Below are 17,240 nucleotides of genomic sequence, written 5' to 3'. Positions count from 1 at the left end.
TCACGATGGGAACAAGCCCTGGATCAGAGGACAACACGCGTTTTCTGCAGGGACAGCCCCGGAAAACCCATGGGGAAAGCCCACCAAGAGGCCAATGGGCTGACATTACCTGTCTGTACCAGAGCACAGGGTCCACCTCCGCTTGCCGGCCGCACTCGGAGCTACCCTTTGTCTCTGCAGACTCCTTGCCAAGGTGGCCGGCCTCGCTCAGCTTCACCTTCAGCCCCTCTGCCACCTGGCTGCCTGGCAGCTTGGACGAGTCCTCTAGCTTGGGGATGATGACGGATTTGGCCATGTCAGCACCTCCCTGATCCTTGGCCTTGCTCAGCCCCGACTTGACGAGGTCGGTGAGGCTGGGGGCCTTGGTAAGCGTTGGGGGCATGGGTGGCTTTTGCTTCCACTCCTCCTTGAGAGCTGCTTCCCTCTCCTTCATGCCGAGCTCTGCCTTCTTCTCCAGCCCTCTCTGCTGCTGCTGCTGTTCCAGGCTCTGCCTCTGCTTCTGCTGCTCTTCGTATTGCTGCCGGTAGGCAGGGTTGGTGCTCAGCAGGTGAGCATGGTAGCCCTGCTCATTGTAGCCGTAAGGTGGCACGTAGGCGTACTGGTTGTAGTAGAGGGACTGCATGTACATGTTGGGACGCTGCTGGATGACAGAGGGCTGCTGGCTGGAGCTGCCCAGCTCTGCCTTCTTCTCTTCGATGCCCTCGCTCTTCACCTTCACCTCTGGGTTCTCCTGCTCCTCATCCTTCTTCAGCTTCAAGGCTTGTGTCTCAGCCGCGGCCTGGCTGCTGGGGTTCAAGGGCCCCGGGCTTGCCTGAGGGTAGCCAGGGGAATAGTAGGTTTCAAAGCCTTGGTAATAGGGAGACTCCTTGCTCTGCGATTGTGGGGGGAAAAGAGCTTTTTTGGCTCCATCCTTGACAAGCTGCTCCGGATCCTTAGTCTTCACGCTCTCCAACTTGCCCTCGCCATCCTCCCCGGCATCGGAGATGTCCGAGTAGGCCGGGCTGTTGGTTTTCACTGAGCTCGCCTCTGCCCCATTCTGGGTGACGACATGCAGTGGGGTCATGGGTTGTGCGGGGTTGGCATTTTCCAGCCTGCTGGCACCACCGATGGAGGGGCTTGGGGCGTTGTCAGTGAAGCTGTAGATTTTATCTGCCTCAGCCTTGATGCTGGCAAGCCGACTCTGATGTGGGTCAGAGGAACCATTCAGCAGTCCCTCGCTTTTCGTCCCAAGATCACTCGTTTCCCCTCGGAATGGGCTCTTCCCTTCCTCTGCCCTGCACACCTTCCCAGGAGTCAGAGGGTTTTCTACCTCCTTGGGCTCCTTCTTCTTCTTGTCCTTCTTCTTCTTCTCCTTGGAAGGGGTGAGGGCAGGGTTGACTGCGAAGGGCTCGCCCATCACTGTAGGTTTGGGCTGGATGGGTTTGAGCTGGGGGCTGCTCGGCATGGTCTGGACCACCGTGGTGGTGAGGCCCGCGGAGGAGCCGGGGCTGGCTGCAGTGAGGGTGGCTGTCTGGAAGGTGTAAATAGGCTGTGGGGGAACAGCGGGAGCAATGGGTCTGGCAGACTTCAAGCTTTTGGAAGGCATCTTCTCCTGCTTAGCACCAGATGCCTTCTTGGACTTGTCCTTGTCCACACACCTCTTCTCCAGTGTGTCAAAGCCGTCATTGCTCGTTTCGTCAGCCACCGAGGGACCATCCTCAGAGCCATCATTGGACAGGGCACCGGGGTCAGTGTCTCCTTCCCCTGCCAGCTTCTTCTTGCAGGGGACCTTGGTGCTGAACTTGCTGGATGGGGAGGGACTGTGGGGCTCCATTAAGCGGACCTTGGGGGTGGCTGAGCGTGCGGGTGAAAGCGAGCCCTTCTGTGACACAGTGGCACCATTGCAGCTCCCGACGTCGGTGTGCAAGGAGGGCTCCTCGCCATACTCGCTGTCCACATCAGCCTCCAGCTTGCTGTCATCATCCGTGTGCGCGTGGGCCTGGTGATACTTCAGCCCATTGATGTGCTTGTACTTCTTGTTACAGTTGGGGTGGGGACAGTCGATGAGGATGGGAGAGGGGCAGTTGCGGTCGAGGACAGCTGGCTCCACCTTGACTGCGGTGGGGGGCACAGCTGCAGAGCCCATCGAGTTCGTGCGGATGCGTTTGCTGCCCTTGGAGTCCTCCGAGCTGGAGTTGAGCTCCATGTCGGAGAGGGGTTTGCTCTTCCGCTTGGTGACGGACGAGGGACTGGCCTTCACGTCTTCCGCCGTGCCGCTGGGCGGCGTGCGGTGGTCCGAGGAGTTCTGGCTCCCACGGCGCCCTTTACTGTTGGCTCCTGCCCGGGTCTTGCTGCTGTTGCTGGTCCCTTTGCTGTCCGAGGTAGCGGCGGTCTCGTTCACGGGTGTGTTGCTGTTGGGACGCATGCGCTTACCTCTACCCCGGCCATTGCGCATCTCCAAGTCGCTGGTGGGAGAGTCGCAGAACCTGCAGAGAGGAGGACTGGGGGTTACTGTGGAGGACTGGGGGGGTCACTGTGTGACGGCCCTGTCGTGCTTCCATGTGCGGGTTTGAGCCCTGTGCATGGGCAAGGTGGGCTGGGAGCCCCGGTGCTGCCCAACCCAGCCCTGTGCTTACCGGGGAGGTGCCCAGTCATGCTGTGTGCAGTCCAGCAGCGTCCCCACATATGTCTTGTTCCTCCAGGTCACGTTGACCACCAACATACCTGCAAGGCAAGGGGACAGGATCACACGGGTGGGTTCACTCCCTCCTTTCCCGAGGCACTGAGCAACAGGGGAAGGGGCATTTATGTCTCATGCTCTGGGGTGGACAGAAGGCTCCCAGGGCATCTTGAGAGCCTGCAGTATGGAAAGCAACTTGCACAGAGTGAGTGTCACAAAGCCCTTGCTATGGCTGCAAACCCCACATCCCCATGGAGGGGACGTGATTGCCACTAGATGGCAAGCTGAGCCCGGCGTCCACACCATGCAGGCTCGGGAGGGGGGGGAGGGAGGTGGTGGTGATGGGGGCTGGGGCTTTCTTTGGGGAAAGCTTCATCTGCTGCTTTGCTTGGCTCCTGTGCTTCTTTCTTGGGGTCTTCTGCAGCATCTCATTGCTGCAAGCAGGAAGGCCCAACCCGCTCCTGGCTGGAAAGCCTACCCAATGCTAGTGCCTTCTGCAAACTGCAAGAGCTTCCATAACCAAGAGACTGCTCTACATACTCTGAGGCCATTAGCAGAGTGAAACTCAAGTGGGTATTTCCTTCCAGCGATGGAGTGCTCTGATTACTGCATAACTAATCTGACCAGGAGCAGAGTCCATCGCGCTGAGTGCATTTATCTGAGCAAGGTAAAACTTGGGAGATAGAAATCTCATTTCCAAGGGCAGATGAGTGCAGCTAGATATATGGCCACACAGCCCTGGAAGATGGATGGAGCCCAGGGAGCCCACAACAGCTGTGCCTGAAGCACATTTGTAAATCTCAGGCCGCGGCCTCGCTCAGAAGGTGCCAGCAGCCAGCTGCAGGCTTTAGAAGGATAATGTCGGAAATGGAGAGACACTCACGGAGCTGTGGCCCCCAAGAGATGAAAGACAGAGAGCTGGCGCGGGCTGTTCCTTTCTCCCTGCACAGCAGCAAGCCCTCCGCCATGCTCCAGCCTATATTTAACCTGCTGCAACCAATCATCCCAAATCCTCTCCTAATCCGCTGCCAATAACCCAGGACAATTTAAAGCATGGGGATGGATGCTAAGCAGCTTTTTTCACCCGCTGTCCCCTGCGGGTGCTCTGGGACGTGAGGGCGGGCAGCGATGCCCTGTGCTCAGCATTGGAGGGCAATGTGTCACCAGTGTCCAAGCAGTCCCTTAGCCTCTGTCCCTGTCTGGAAAAGCCCTTGGAGGCAATGAGCTCTGCGCCAGGCAGCCGAGCATGGTGCTTTCTGTGCTCCCTGGGAGGGCTGGAGCTGCAGCACTATGCAGCCAACCCCACCTGCTTTCATGGGGAAGTACCACATGCTGATGTTGCTGCATCAGGGCACAGAGAGGAGGATGAATGGAGGGTGATGCTGCCAGGCTGCTCCTGAGGAAGACAGCAGTGGTTTGGATGCAAGGTGCTGCAAGGAGAGGAAACCCTGCAAGAGTGCATGCAGACAAAGAGGTGAGCGTGGTGGGGCAGACCACTCTGCTGGCCAAGCCCCCTTTTTGGGGCAGTTGGGCTGTCTTCCTCCAGAAATCAGTATGAGGAGACAGGAGCTGGGCACCGCAATGGGGTATCTGTCTGCTGGGACAGATCCAGGCTGAAGCTTTGCGTGCGAGGAAGGTTTAATTTCCAGTGCAGCCAGCCCATTAACTCCCTAATTAGAGCAGTGCTCAGCTCCTGGCCCTGCTGGCTCTCCCATAAGGGCTCAGACGGCTTCAACTCCTTCTGCCTCTGATGTTCAAGGGCTGAACAAGCGGCTTCGTGGCAAGCAGAGCATCCCCAGCCCCACAGAGATGCTGCCATCTACACATTGCCACGCTAGACAGAACAGCTGAGGAGAGCCCTGCTACTTTGCTGTTAATCTGCGGGTGCAGGAGCACTCTGCAAGGCAACGGGATGATATCCAGTCACATTCCCACCAAGAACAGTCTGCCACAAACCATGGAATGGGATTTGTCCGCTAAATGCATCCTCCTGGAGAAGGGAGGAAGAGGAACTGACACCAAGTGTGCTCCCACAAAGCACGGCACAGCAGACTGCAGTTCAAGAGCCTCCCTGTATACAAGCCCTCTAATCCAGGCATGGTGGCTAGGGCGGGAGCCCAGCTGCTATCACCTAGGGCAGCGATATTTGCGCCTCAGGCAGTTCAACACCAGCAACAGTCCTGTCTGGAGCAGAATATTGCTCACCTGTTGATAAAACAGCCTTCATACAAAGCTGACAGATGCTGAAATAAACAGTGCTTTGAGAGTGATAAGCAGTGCATTAGCTCTGCTCGAGCTCCCTGCCTCCCTGTACTGTCAAGCATCCTGCCAGCCAATATTAGATCCAAAGCAGCCGCGCTGCGGGAAGTACCAGGAAATTATGCATGATAAAGCCCCTCTCCTCTACGCCAGCGCGTGAGCAGCTGCCTTGCTCCCAGGGCTGCTGCTTCCCCAGCTGGGATGCATCAGGACAGCAGCACCCAAGAGAGGATGTCCCTTGCCTGGTGGTTTCCACTGTGCCGTGCCATACTGCTCGATGCTCCAAGGCTCTGAATCCCAAACACTGGCTTGTTGGGGTTGCAAACAGCACCATTATGTGGTTCAGGTCCAGTCACTGCTCTGGGTGAGAGCAGCAAGGACGTGCCACCCCACTGGTGACACCGGCAAGCAGGATGGAGGAGAGCTGGGAGCTAATGAGGCTGCAAGCGGAGTGATGCTCTCCTGTATAATCAGATCAGTTAATAGTTCCTGCAGATCGAAATCACACCTAACAGAATTAGGGAAACTGCCAAGGCAGCTGCTCCCGAGAAAGACATTTAACAAAGCACGTTCCCTGCACAAGATGGGCTCAGTGAAGATAAGTGGAGGTGTCACCATTGTGGCGGTGGGACAGCACAGAGAAGTGGTGGCTGCTGCTGGGGACAGAGGAGGAAGCTGGGTGTGACAGTGGGATGTGCCAGCCAAGGCAGGAGAATGCCATGAGACTGGTGGGAGCACCACTGCAGTTGGGATGGCTCCACTTGTCCTTCTTCTCAGGGCGCAGGATCACTGGTGGGCACTGGCTTTATGATGCCTTCACCCCAATTTCCCGGCCATGAGGACAACCCTAAGAGCATTTTCAACAAAAAGGGAGCCACGCTGCCTTTCCCTGTGTAACCAAGCCCTTCCAAGCAAGGCTTCACATCCTCAGCTGCAAGGCAAGGCCACTGGAAGGGGATGAATCCAAATCTTCCCCCTGCTCCGGGGCTGCCGGGGATGGACTTCAGCCATGCTCCAGCATGGCCCCCAAGCCAGCACCACCCATGGGAGCGAGATGCCAGGCAGGGCACCAGTGAGCTGCCTACACCCCGAGCCTCCAGGTGCACAGAGCTGAGCAGGCGGTGCACTGCTGCTACGGGGGCCAACAGATGTGGCAAACTGGAAGCAACCGGAGAAAATGGTGAGATTTGTATTTTGCGTGACAGGAGCGCAGGGCTTGCTGCAAAAGCCATCGCTCCTGACAGCAGGAGCCAAGCAGCAAGCAGCAGAGGCAGGCAGAGAAGGATCTTTGCACAAGTTCATTGAATTACTGCCGACTAAAAATAGGCAGCCGCAGGAACGGCAGCGCACCTCTGAGGCAGGGGCTGGAGACAGAACTGCACATTGAGGGGTGATGCAGACGGACAGGCAGACAGGTTGTGGAACTTGGCTGGAGCAAGGTGGGAAAGCAGCAGCAGGGCTGCTTCCTTGGAGGACTGGAGCCCCATGCGGCCATCAGCACTCGCCCATCCTGTGAGTGAGAAGAGCTCACTGCTTGTGCTTTGACCCCCCCTGGCTAAGCAAGGGGTCTGTCGGCTCCTCTGCCTCCCGTCATGTTGGGGTGTTTGTTTCTCCTTGCACATGCAGCAGCATGCACCTTTCTCATTCCCATCCTCCAAATTATTAATGGAAGGTCCATTTCTCATCGCCACCACCCCTGGGGGTTTGACAGAAACCCCGCGCCCCTGGAGTATCACAGACTGCAGCCTGGGGCCAATGGAGTAATTCAGTACCCAACCCTGGTGGTGCTGCCGCCATGCACTGTTCTCCCTGCGAGCTTTCCCATGCAGCCCTGGGGCAAGAAGAGCAGCAGCTGCATCCCAAGCATTGCCACACACGGCTGTGTCCCTACCAGCCAAGACAAGGGTCCCCTGGGCCTGATTTTACAGCACATGACATCCTCCTGCCTCGGGAGCGGCAGAAAGCACATGCGCTGCTCCCTGCTGGCTCCATTCAGATGGATTTTTCCACAACCAGCAGACGGGAACACAGGAGGGTGGGAGGTCCCACACAGCTCCATGTGCCCTGTCTTCTACCACCTCTGCACCCCCAGGCTCAGCTGAAGACAGACACAACCATGAGGAGTTCACGTCAGGCCTCCAGAAGCAGAACCCTCCCATGTCCCCAAAGAGGCTGGAGGGAAGGCTGGGTTCCAGCGCTTGCTGTGCTCTGCTGAGCCACCTATTCATCCCTGTGTTACTTGGCAGAGCCCCAACAGCAACTCAAACCCATCAAAGGGGCTGGGAAAGCAAAGCAAGCTGTGCGCAGATGAGACGAGCTCCAGCGGAAAAAGGTTCGATTGGCTTGGCAGGAGAGACGAGATCCTGATCTCCTGTCGAGTCTATTTTGAAAGCTCCGCTGGGGTTTTTTAATCCAGCAGGAGATTGCTGCTGCCTCCCAGGGTTTGAGCGCTTTTGTGACAGACCTGCAGGCTGCCAAGCAGAAATGAAGTCAATTCTGTTGAGTTCCCATTTAGGCTGGTGTGGCCTCTCCTCTGGCACCTCCAGGAGCAAGTTCCATCTTGCAGAAAGGCAGGGAAATGGCAGCTGAGATTTTCGCCCACTGTCTGGGCGACAGGCTAACGCAGCGCGGGCTGACGCAAGTTTTGGCCTGCCATTCCCAATGCCGCGCAGCCCGCGAGCTGCTCCCACACAGCAACTCTGTCCTGACCACCCAAACTGCAGCACAAAGCCCTGCAAGTGCCAAGACACAGGGACACGGAAAGAAAAGGATCACCACAGCTCTTTGAGCAGGAGTGCTGAGAGCAGAAAGCTGCCACTTACCATCCTCTGTCTCCTGCCAGACGATGCCCTCCAGGTTGACGCTGGTGCCGGGCTCACAAGGCCCCAGGCATTCAGGCTCAGTGGCCAGTGCCACATCACAGGTGTTCACACCGACGGAGCGGGTGCGTACCATGATCTGCTCGCACGGCGACGAGATGTCGTTGTTGACCACAGGGACAAGGAGGTGCAAGGGCAGCACAGCGGGCGTGGAGACCGGAGATTCCATCTGTGAGGAAGGAGAAGTGTTTTGATCACAACAAGTACCGACAGGTAGCCGTGCTTTGGAGAGCCTCAAGCACCTTCCAGATGGTTCAGCTCCCATCAGAGGACAGGACCTTGTTGGCCTCTCCCACCCTGGCATGCCTGTACCCACACCGCACTCTAAAGCTTTGGAGGGGGGCAGGTCCCTCTGCAGGAGGGATCTGCAGAAGCGGGTGCCAAGTTACTTCCCCAACCACTTCTGCCGGTGCCATCAGGCCGGGTCAGCATGCCTCCTGGCTACTGCCCTGCTGTGCAGGCATCCCATGGCTCTGGACCTGATTGCTCATTAGAAAAAAATTACAGGCCTTTGCTGGACTGGCAGGACAGGCCCAACGAGCAGCAGGCTCTGTGTGGTCCCATGAAAGCCAACATCCTCCACCTCCCACATACACCCCCTGACAATCCCAAGACACACATTCGAACCATATCCCTCTTCTCCAAATATCAGCTCCAGAGTCCAAACACCAACCATTTCACCCTCCTCATTTATGTCACACAAAGAGCTGGGCTTGGAAAGCCAAGAGCCTGACATGCCAGGCATAACCGCCACACTGATCTGCAGTGCTTTGGGGCTGGCTGCTCATCTCCTCTCGCACAGTATTTTACGATCTTGATAAGGCACTGAGCAGACTCAAAACAGAAGCAGGCTGAGAATCCTCACCGAGTGCTGCCCTGAGTTTCAGTTTCAATCAGCTGAACGTCTCTGGAACATCCAGCCCTGCATCAAAACGTCCTGCACCAGGAGCTCACACCTTGCAACTCCCTGTCCCACACACTACTGCACACTGGTGCATCTCATACACTCAAGCAAAGATGTTTGCCATGAGCTGCAAAGCATCTGACAAAGCATCCGGCACCCCACCAGCACATGTTCTGTGGGATGCCCGGAGGTTTTAGGTATAGAGACCTCACCTGCAGGCAGCTCGGCCCCCTAAGCCCAGCCTGCATGTCTCAGTGACTACAGGGATGAGAAGCTCCAAGAAGGCAGCTGGGTCTTGGGGGGGCTCAAGGAAGTAAACTGCAACCACACTCCAAATGTTCAGAATCTGAGCAAGTCCCCTGCAAAGAAAGCCGTGGTGAGGAGCAGGAGGGATGCTTGGCTTTGGGCTGCTTGTTTGTGCATAGAGAGGAGAGGAAGGGCACCTGTAGGTTTTGAAACTGTTCAGCTTCCTTCCACTTTGCAACAGAAACCACAGTGCAGCACAGGAGCGTTTAATTACAGTTCCAGCTCTGCTAATTATTGCTCGGTCACATTTGTAATCTGCATTACGCCACAGTGCATAATAAGCAGCTCGCTGCGATCTCTCTAATAAGCGAGGAGGCTTTATGGGATTTCATATTTCACCCTGCACTGGAACAAACACAGCCTCATTTATCAGCCATCAGGAAAAAGGGTGGCTCATCAGCTCCCACCAAGAGCTCAGGAGCAAAAAGGAGCATGGGGAGCTGGGCAGGGGGATATGGCTGAGCTGGAGGAATAAGTGGGCCAATTGGCCCCCAGATTTCCCCCACTGCACATCTCTTATCGCCTGGTGCTGCAGCCTTCCCTCCTCCTGGTTCATTGGGATGAGGGGACAAGCCTGCTGGAGGCTGAGGGCAGCAGGTACCAGTGTGGGGTAGCACAGAGTCAAGCCCCTGTGGGGTCCACTGTGTGAAATAACACACAGAGAGGCCCCGGTACCACTGTGACCTTCCTTATGGGGCTGGTGCTTCTGCCATTAGAGATGTGGGACCCAAGCTCCCACTGCAGCATAAGGGCGTTTAATTCTGCTCCCCGCCATGAGCTGTAGGATGCAGAGGCAGTGCGCGTGCCCTCCAGCAGGAGCTAGGCAGGACGATATTTCCCATGCCGCTTCCTCTGCAGTGAGCTCCCTACTGAAAGCCCTTTGTGTCCACACGGAGGTTTTCCCATCACGAGGAACGTGCTCTGAGGACAGAGGTGGAACGCAGCCAAGGCTGGCGAGCAGCGGCAGTGCCTGGGAACGGCAGCTCTGCCATTACATTGTCTGCATGGGGACGCTAAGGGAGGAGAGGGCAGCACGGCCATATCGCCGCTCTGACTGATGCCAACCTCTAAAGCACCTTGCTTCAGGCACAGTCACGCCAGGACTAGCAGCTATGAATTTTCTCGCTCACTCCCAATAATCCAAGTCATCCGGGTGTGAAATTCTGAGCGATGAAAGCCAACGGGTGTGCCAAAAGCCTTGTGTTTAGGAGCTCTGATAGCGCCCGGCTCAGTCACCATCCCACGGCACACAGTGCAAATGCCACCTCCCTGGGGTGGGATAACCACAGGCAGCTCCACCTGGCAGCTTCAGAGGGTACCTCCAAACCTGGCAGCACAACCCCCAGATGCCCCCACTCTGTGCTGCATGACATCATGACAAGGAGTAGCTGGGCTGATCTCAGTGCTGGCAGCACTTGGGGGTCAGTGTGCCTTTGATCAAAGCACTGACAGTGCCCAGGACAGATGTACTGGCACCCGGTCACCCATTCCAGGAGCAGAAAAGAGCAGTGGTAGGGACAGGTGTATGAGGAGGAATGGGGAAGGAGAAACCCCAGACATCGATCTCCTGGTGGGAGGATGCAAGTCTGAAAGACCTCAATGCTGCAGCTCCTTGAAAGCATGACAACAGACACCATAAAACCCAGCTGAAGGACACAGGGCTCCAAACAGCTCTGCCAAAGCCTGCCCCAAAACCCAAATCTGCACATCCTCAATGCATTGGAACAAACCAGCTGAGAACTCCTGCAGGGCCCATCCTTCTCAGAGGAGACTTCTGAGCTCTGCTGCCTCAGGGAGGTCAGAAGGATGTGCTGTTCTCACACCATCCTTTGGAGGTGGGGAGAACTCAACACCTCCATCACCATGAGCACCCACAGAACACAGTGCACAGCTGACACGAGGTGCCAGGGGCAGGCAGTCAGCTGGAAAACAGCACAGCTCCATGTGCTTCGTTCACCTTTCTTCCATATTCACCCCAAATTTTCCTCCCTAACTCCCGATCCCCATACTCAGCCCCCAGCAGCTCGCACCATGGCACAGCCATGCAGCACACAGAGCAGTGCGCAAGCCAGGAGCATTAATTATTAAGCTGTTTTATTAATTAATGATGCTCCTGCAAGCACAAAGTCCTGTGTATTCAAAGTTTTTCTCTTTGGAAAGCTGCAGCATTTATAGGACAACCAGAGGAGGCAGAGCTCAGAATCTGGGAATGGCTTTGCTGTACGACTGCAGAAGCTGGGCACCAAGAACAGGAATGGCTCAGCACACCCAGCACCCTCACCTGCCTCAGCCCCAGGGTGCCCCAGCCAGGGATGTAGGAGAAATGCAGCAAACCCATCTGCTGGGTGCAGAGATGCAGAAAGCAAAAGCACTGCACACGCTTGGTTGTTCAGGGCTCCTGGAGAGGCTCCATTCCAGGGTGAGAGAGACATATTTCAGATGCGATAAGCAGCAAAGTCTAGAAGGAGTTTCAGATCTATTTATCCCTCAGGCAAGAGGAGACATCTTCCTTCCATCTCTTTAATATTAAAGACCTGTTTTGGTATGATTGCCACGTCTTAGCCCTCGCAGGCTGCACGTTTAGGAAGCTGCCCGCTTGGCTCTTATCTCCTCTTCTTTGTAGGTTTTGCTCGAGTTGCCAGGAGAGATGCTCGTGGTTTGCAGTCACAAAGCCAGCTCTGTCTGATGGCTGATGGGGAGATTGCAGGCGGGGAGGCAGCGAGGAGCCAGTCAAAGAGCCAGTCAAAGCCCACAGTACGTGCCAGCAGGGAGACAGCACCCCACATACCCTGCATCAGAGAAGGGACCAACACCTTCCCTGCTGCACATCCAAGCAGGGCAGAAAAGCGTCCTCAAGTGGCTGCTACATCAGCTCTGAACTGCAGCGAGCTTGGAGCTGAGATCCAAAAGGGATCTGAAATCCCAAGGGGTGAGAGCAGGGGGACGCTGACACCACCCAGCCCCGGGGCTTTCCTCCAACCCCAGGAAGGTTTCTACACTCTGGCCTTGCAGTTCTCAGCCTGCACACAGAGATAGACGTCACCAAATCTCAGCTAGCAAGTTTTTGCCATGGAACGAAGCCCAGTGCTTAGGGCAAAACAGCAGCCTGGGTTATGCTTGAGCAAAATTTTCAGCTAGCATCCCTAAAAATAAAGCAAAAGTGCTGTTAGAGAAAGCGCCCGCTACGCTGCCCAGGGCTCCCCATGCCACACACCGAGCTGCAAGGGACAGTTCCTCCCAAAAAACACAACAGGTTCAGTACTGGAGTGCAGGTTGGGCACCCCACATTGTTCAACCCAACCCTTCTGGTCACTTCTGCCCTTATCATGTAGGGTCCCTATGGCACCATGTCCCCACGGTCCTACATCACACCACAACCTTTGGCTCCTAAACTGGGATTTTGTTCCAAATTCTCCTTCTTTAGATGTGGGGGAACCAGAAATACAAATCCAATAGAACTGGGACAGCAGGTACCCTCCTAAAATCGCACTGCCACAGCTGGATGCTGCCAATGCCCAAAGAGAGGATTCACTATTATTTAGAGGACAGACTCCTGGCTTTGGACTGAAGAGGAAAAAATAAACATTTCTGCCTCCAAATCCCTGCAGGAAACCCATCCTACCTCAAGATCCTCCCCCTGAAAACACAGAGACAGCATCTGTACCCCTGTGTCACCACCCTGCCAACCTCAGCCATCCATAAACATGTATAGCTGAATCCACTGATTGAGGTTCCAGCTATCAGCAGCAGGAAACACTGGGTGTGTGGGTAGGGTTCTTGCTTACAGCACCGACTGGGGCTAGGAAGCGGGGTTCTGTCTGGGATCAGTGGGTCAGCAGGATTCCCTGGGGTGGGCAGGGTGGCAGCTTTCATCAAGCAGATGCAAAAGGAGATGCCATGGTGCCTGCCAGAGTGTCACTATGTTTTTGCACAGGGGCAAAAAGAGAGAGCTAAGAGGCTGGAGAATTCTCCGGAGCATGAAGGCTGCAGCCACATCTTGTTTTAATTGCATCAGCAATCGCTAAGCAATTAATGGTGGGGAGGAAGAGGAGGAGCAGGGCAGGAGACAGAAAGGCACAAAGCAAGCAGGGGGAAACAATTTACTCTTTCTCTGAGGAGAGCAGCACCATTTACATGCACTGTGCCCTGCTCCCAGAGCACTGATGTGGCTCGCTGCCGTCACAAAGCAGTCACTGCAGAGCGCTGGCTCAGGGATGCACCACCACTATGGACAAGCAGGGACTGCTGTCCTGGGAAGTGCAAGCCAGGATGTCAGAAGCCACCCTGACCATCTCCAATGAGATGCAAACACCTGAGCAGCGCAGCCAAATGATGGGCACCTTTCACCCAGCAGTCACAGCCTGTGGAGACTGGGGCATCCTGGAGATTGCACCAGGTCACAGCACGCCAAACTGTGTAGAAGGGAATCACTGCAGTGAAGCAGTGATTTATGTGGACGACGTGCCATTCCAGGTCGCATATCGACAGGAGCCTCGCCTCTTGCACGGGCGGTGAGCCAGCCCGATTATCTGTCATATGCTGCAAGACGCAGTGCCAGCAGCCTGGCCGAGATCACCCAGCTTGTTTGCAATAAGAAAATACAAACCCTTGGACGCCAGCAGGCAGCTTTTGCTCAAGCCTTCACTTGCCCGTGGAAGGTGAGCAAGCGCAGCAGGCCGTGTTAAAGCACGCAGCGCCTGGAGGCTGATCCTCCCTCATGCTCCTCAAAGAGCAATGGAGAGCAGTGAGCAGGAGCGATTTGAGAGGGAAGGACGTGAGCTTTCCTGGGTGCCAACGCTCTGTTAACCTTTCTTCTTGCTTCTCTTCCACTAAGGAATCCTCAGATGTGAGTGCTTGGCACACAGTGCCATTTTGCATTCCATAGGAAGCACTGGAGCCTTTCTGCCTCTTTTGGATCAGGAGCGGGGAGAAAGGTTTGTGGTGCTTGTTTGACAACCCTGGAGAGCAAGTGTAACGCAAATCTTCGCGCTTGCAAAGTGTATTTCATCCAGAGTTTGAAAAGAGAGAAACCTAATTACACAGAAAAGAAAGTCAAGGAAGGAAGGAAGGCTGAGAGTTTCAGAAGAGCTCGCTGGTTGTTACTCCCTTGGGTTCTGCCAAGTACCTTAGAGAATGCCCATCTTCTGAGGGTGGATGTTCAGAGCTCCTCAAAGCAGGGTACACCATAACCAGCACATCCATCCTAATCACCTACAGAAATACGGACTGAAAGAACAGTACCACCTTGGGTTCGGATCGCATCAATAGGCTGGAGGACCCAAACAGTCAACACATCATCATCGCTGTCACTCATAGCAAAACCAATGAGGAAAGAGTTGAGGGATTGTGTACAGACAGCCAAGCACGCCCAAGGCACAAATCCCAGAGTTCCAGCCTGCAGTGTCCAACACAGGCGGTGCAGAAGCAATGCCAACAAAAGCTCTGTAAGGCTCCTGGAAAGACAGCAGCCTCAGCTGACCTCCATCTAAATAACAAATCTTCACCTGTGACTTCAAACGACATGGCACACCGGGAACCTGCCATTAGGTAATTAGGAACCTGAATTTTCACACCCTAGATCCAGCACCGCAGGTCATGCTGCAGTCGAGCCACCCACGGCATCAGGCCCTGGCACTGGAAGAAAATGGGAGCAGGAGCTCAAGGATGTGGGAAGAGAAATAAAAGCTTGGCTTTGGGAGCTGGGCTTTGTCCCAGCAGGGCTTGCGTGCTAGAAGTTTAAGAAGGGGTTTGTTTGCTGACAGCTTAAAGGATTTAAGGGAAGGATTAACCATGGCTTTGCTGATGAGAGAAGTAGTGGCAAACTCGGAGCAATCCCATGCACATGGGGAGAAGCTGGAGGAGGATGGGGAAAAGGGGATGAGCCAGACCACAGGAACAGACTGCTTTGTGCAGGAAACTCAACTGGAAGCTACTCTTCCCAGTGTTAACAACCCTCATCTGGTGCCAGAAGATACAGGGAATGCCTAAGCAGAGCCAGGTCCAGGGTCTCACCTGCATGCTGGGATGGAGCCCAGCTCATTCAGGTGCCCAAACACTAAGCATTTATTGCCAAATCAGGCTCACTCAGCAGGACCCGCAAGAGAAAATGGCAGGAGGCAGATCTGCTCCAGGCAGTGGGACATGCAACTGGAGGGCTTCCTTCATCACAAAATGTCTGTCACTGAGCACCACAGGGCTCAAACAGATGCAGCCAATCGATGGGCTTGTCTGGCAAGCTGGAGCCCAGAGACAAGGACGTGCTCTGGCTAATCCAGCTGCTCAGGCCATCATGGCCACCAGGCAAACAGGCACGGTCCCCTTAAAGAAGGCATCGCCAGCACAGATTTAGCCGCAAGAGGGTGGGGAGATCGCTGAGCTGCAAACCATGGGCTGAATCTTATCTGCTGCTTTAATACCTATCAGTGTTGATACAGATTAAAGGATTAGGCAGGATTACCAAAGGCAACCCCCCCCCCCCTCCAGCCCCAGGCAGTGAGGATGGGCATGGGTGCGGTGCTGCATTCCCCTCCTGCGCCCACAGCCCTCAGGGAAGCAGCCTCCCAAAATGTGGCAAGGAACCTTGAGAGAGCAGTGCAGGGAGCCAGGCTGGGCTCTCCAGGAGGCAAAGGAAGGCTCTGGAACATCAGCAGGTATTGGTTTGTTCTCCTTGAGACTGCCTACCAACACAGAACTGGTGGCATCACTGCTGCAAGAAACCATTCCACCACGCTCCATCCATCACCCCTTCCCCAGCCCAGAGCTCTCTTACCAACACATTTGGTCAGCCTAAGGAGGCCGCCTGCTTAAAACCAGCTTTTTTTTTTTTTTTTGCTGCTCGGTGTAGCTTTTAATTGGATCATTCCCTGACCCAGTTCCCCACATGGCTGCACAAACCCTCAAGCATCAGTGTGGGAGGATGCACCAGGACGCCTCCTGCAAAGCCCCGATGGCCACATGGAACAGCTCCTGCACCCGAGCCCAAACTGCAAAGAGACATTTCCCATTTTCAAGGAGATGTCTGCATTCCAACACAGCTGCTTGCAGGTGTATGGCTTCAGTGGGAGACCTACCTGCAAGGGCTAGAGGAGTGTTCCAGCTGGTCTGCTTCCCTTATCAGACAATCTCCATTGCAATGTCTCTGCACTGAACACCACCACCTCCATCACCACGCATCAGGTGGTGCCCATCCAAAGGTCTTTGAAAACAGGCTGAGACACAAGGGAAAGGACCTGCATCACCTTCCAGAGCAAAGCTGAACTTCCCTGGGTTGCACACACAAGTCACCCAGCACTGCAAAAAAGCAGCTCCTCTACAAGCTCTGCTCTAGCAGCCATCTTCTGCCCAGCAAAACACCACCAGGCTGCAAGACAGAGCATGAAGACCTGCACAACTGGACTTTAAAAGGAAAGAATAGGAAAACACAAAACAAAACAAATGAGCAACATAACACTGAGATTTCCATTTCAGTCCAGAAAAAACAAACAGCGTTTGTCCCTCCGCCCAGGAAGGCATGAGCTGCAGAAGCTGGCCGGGTGCGTGCCAACAGCAATAAATCCAGGATGGAGCTGTGCTGCAGCCCGGCACCAGGACAGATCCATCAGGCCTACAAATTCTTGGCCTGGACCAAAAGGCAGCTCCCTCCCTCCAAGTCTGCTGGGCCAAATGCCAGCTGGGTCCCCCAGTGACACTACTGGGCCAGGCTCCCTATCCCACAGAACTGTCCATGGGATCAATACCCACAGAATCAGAGTATCCCAGCCAAAACAGATGGGATGCTCCCACCCCGAGGTTCGACGGGACACACATACCTCCAGCCAAGGGGTTCAGAGTTAAGTCCTACAAGCATCCTTTTCCCCACAGCACCTTAAAAATGGATTGCTTTGGTTGACTGCAAATAGAAGCGAAGCGGTGTCCATCAGGAGAAGCAGAGTGCAGTGCAATGCCAGCACATGTCAGGAGAGCTTGTTGTGCTTCCTCCAGCAGAGCCAGCTCTGTCCCCACAATGCATATGGCATCACAAACATATTTTGCTTCCCGTGTGCACAACTTTGGAGAACACATGCTGTGTATATACCTATATGTCTCACTGGGGGAGGAGCAGAGCTCCTTGTCTTTGCGCAGGAGTTGTCAAACAAAGTCACAGCACAGGGATGTGTGATGTGTGGGGAAAAACACTGCCAGCAGGAACACAATGAAAGGGGCAGAGTCGAGGCTGCTGCGCTCAGCTTTACGC

General features: G+C 55.1%; 1 protein-coding gene across 3 annotated transcripts in view; it reads right to left on the bottom strand.

Annotated features, from left to right (window-relative positions):
* Positions 1-17,240, bottom strand: part of ZNF609 (zinc finger protein 609) — a 35,667-nt gene that overhangs the window by 3,239 nt on the left and 15,188 nt on the right. For all 3 annotated transcript variants that reach the window (XM_032446956.2, XM_015872316.3, XM_015872315.3), the window contains exons 3-5: positions 7,741-7,966; positions 2,616-2,703; positions 110-2,465 (exon numbers count right to left, since the gene is read on the bottom strand). In XM_032446956.2, coding sequence (XP_032302847.1) covers positions 110-2,465; positions 2,616-2,703; positions 7,741-7,966 — 2,670 coding nt within the window. The remainder of the gene's footprint in view (positions 1-109; positions 2,466-2,615; positions 2,704-7,740; positions 7,967-17,240) is intronic.

This window comes from Coturnix japonica, chromosome 14 (genome assembly GCF_054131305.1).
Source record: "Coturnix japonica strain WE chromosome 14, WE-NBRP24, whole genome shotgun sequence".
Classification (NCBI taxonomy): Eukaryota; Metazoa; Chordata; class Aves; order Galliformes; family Phasianidae; genus Coturnix; species Coturnix japonica.
This window is presented reverse-complemented; position numbering and strand designations above follow the sequence as displayed.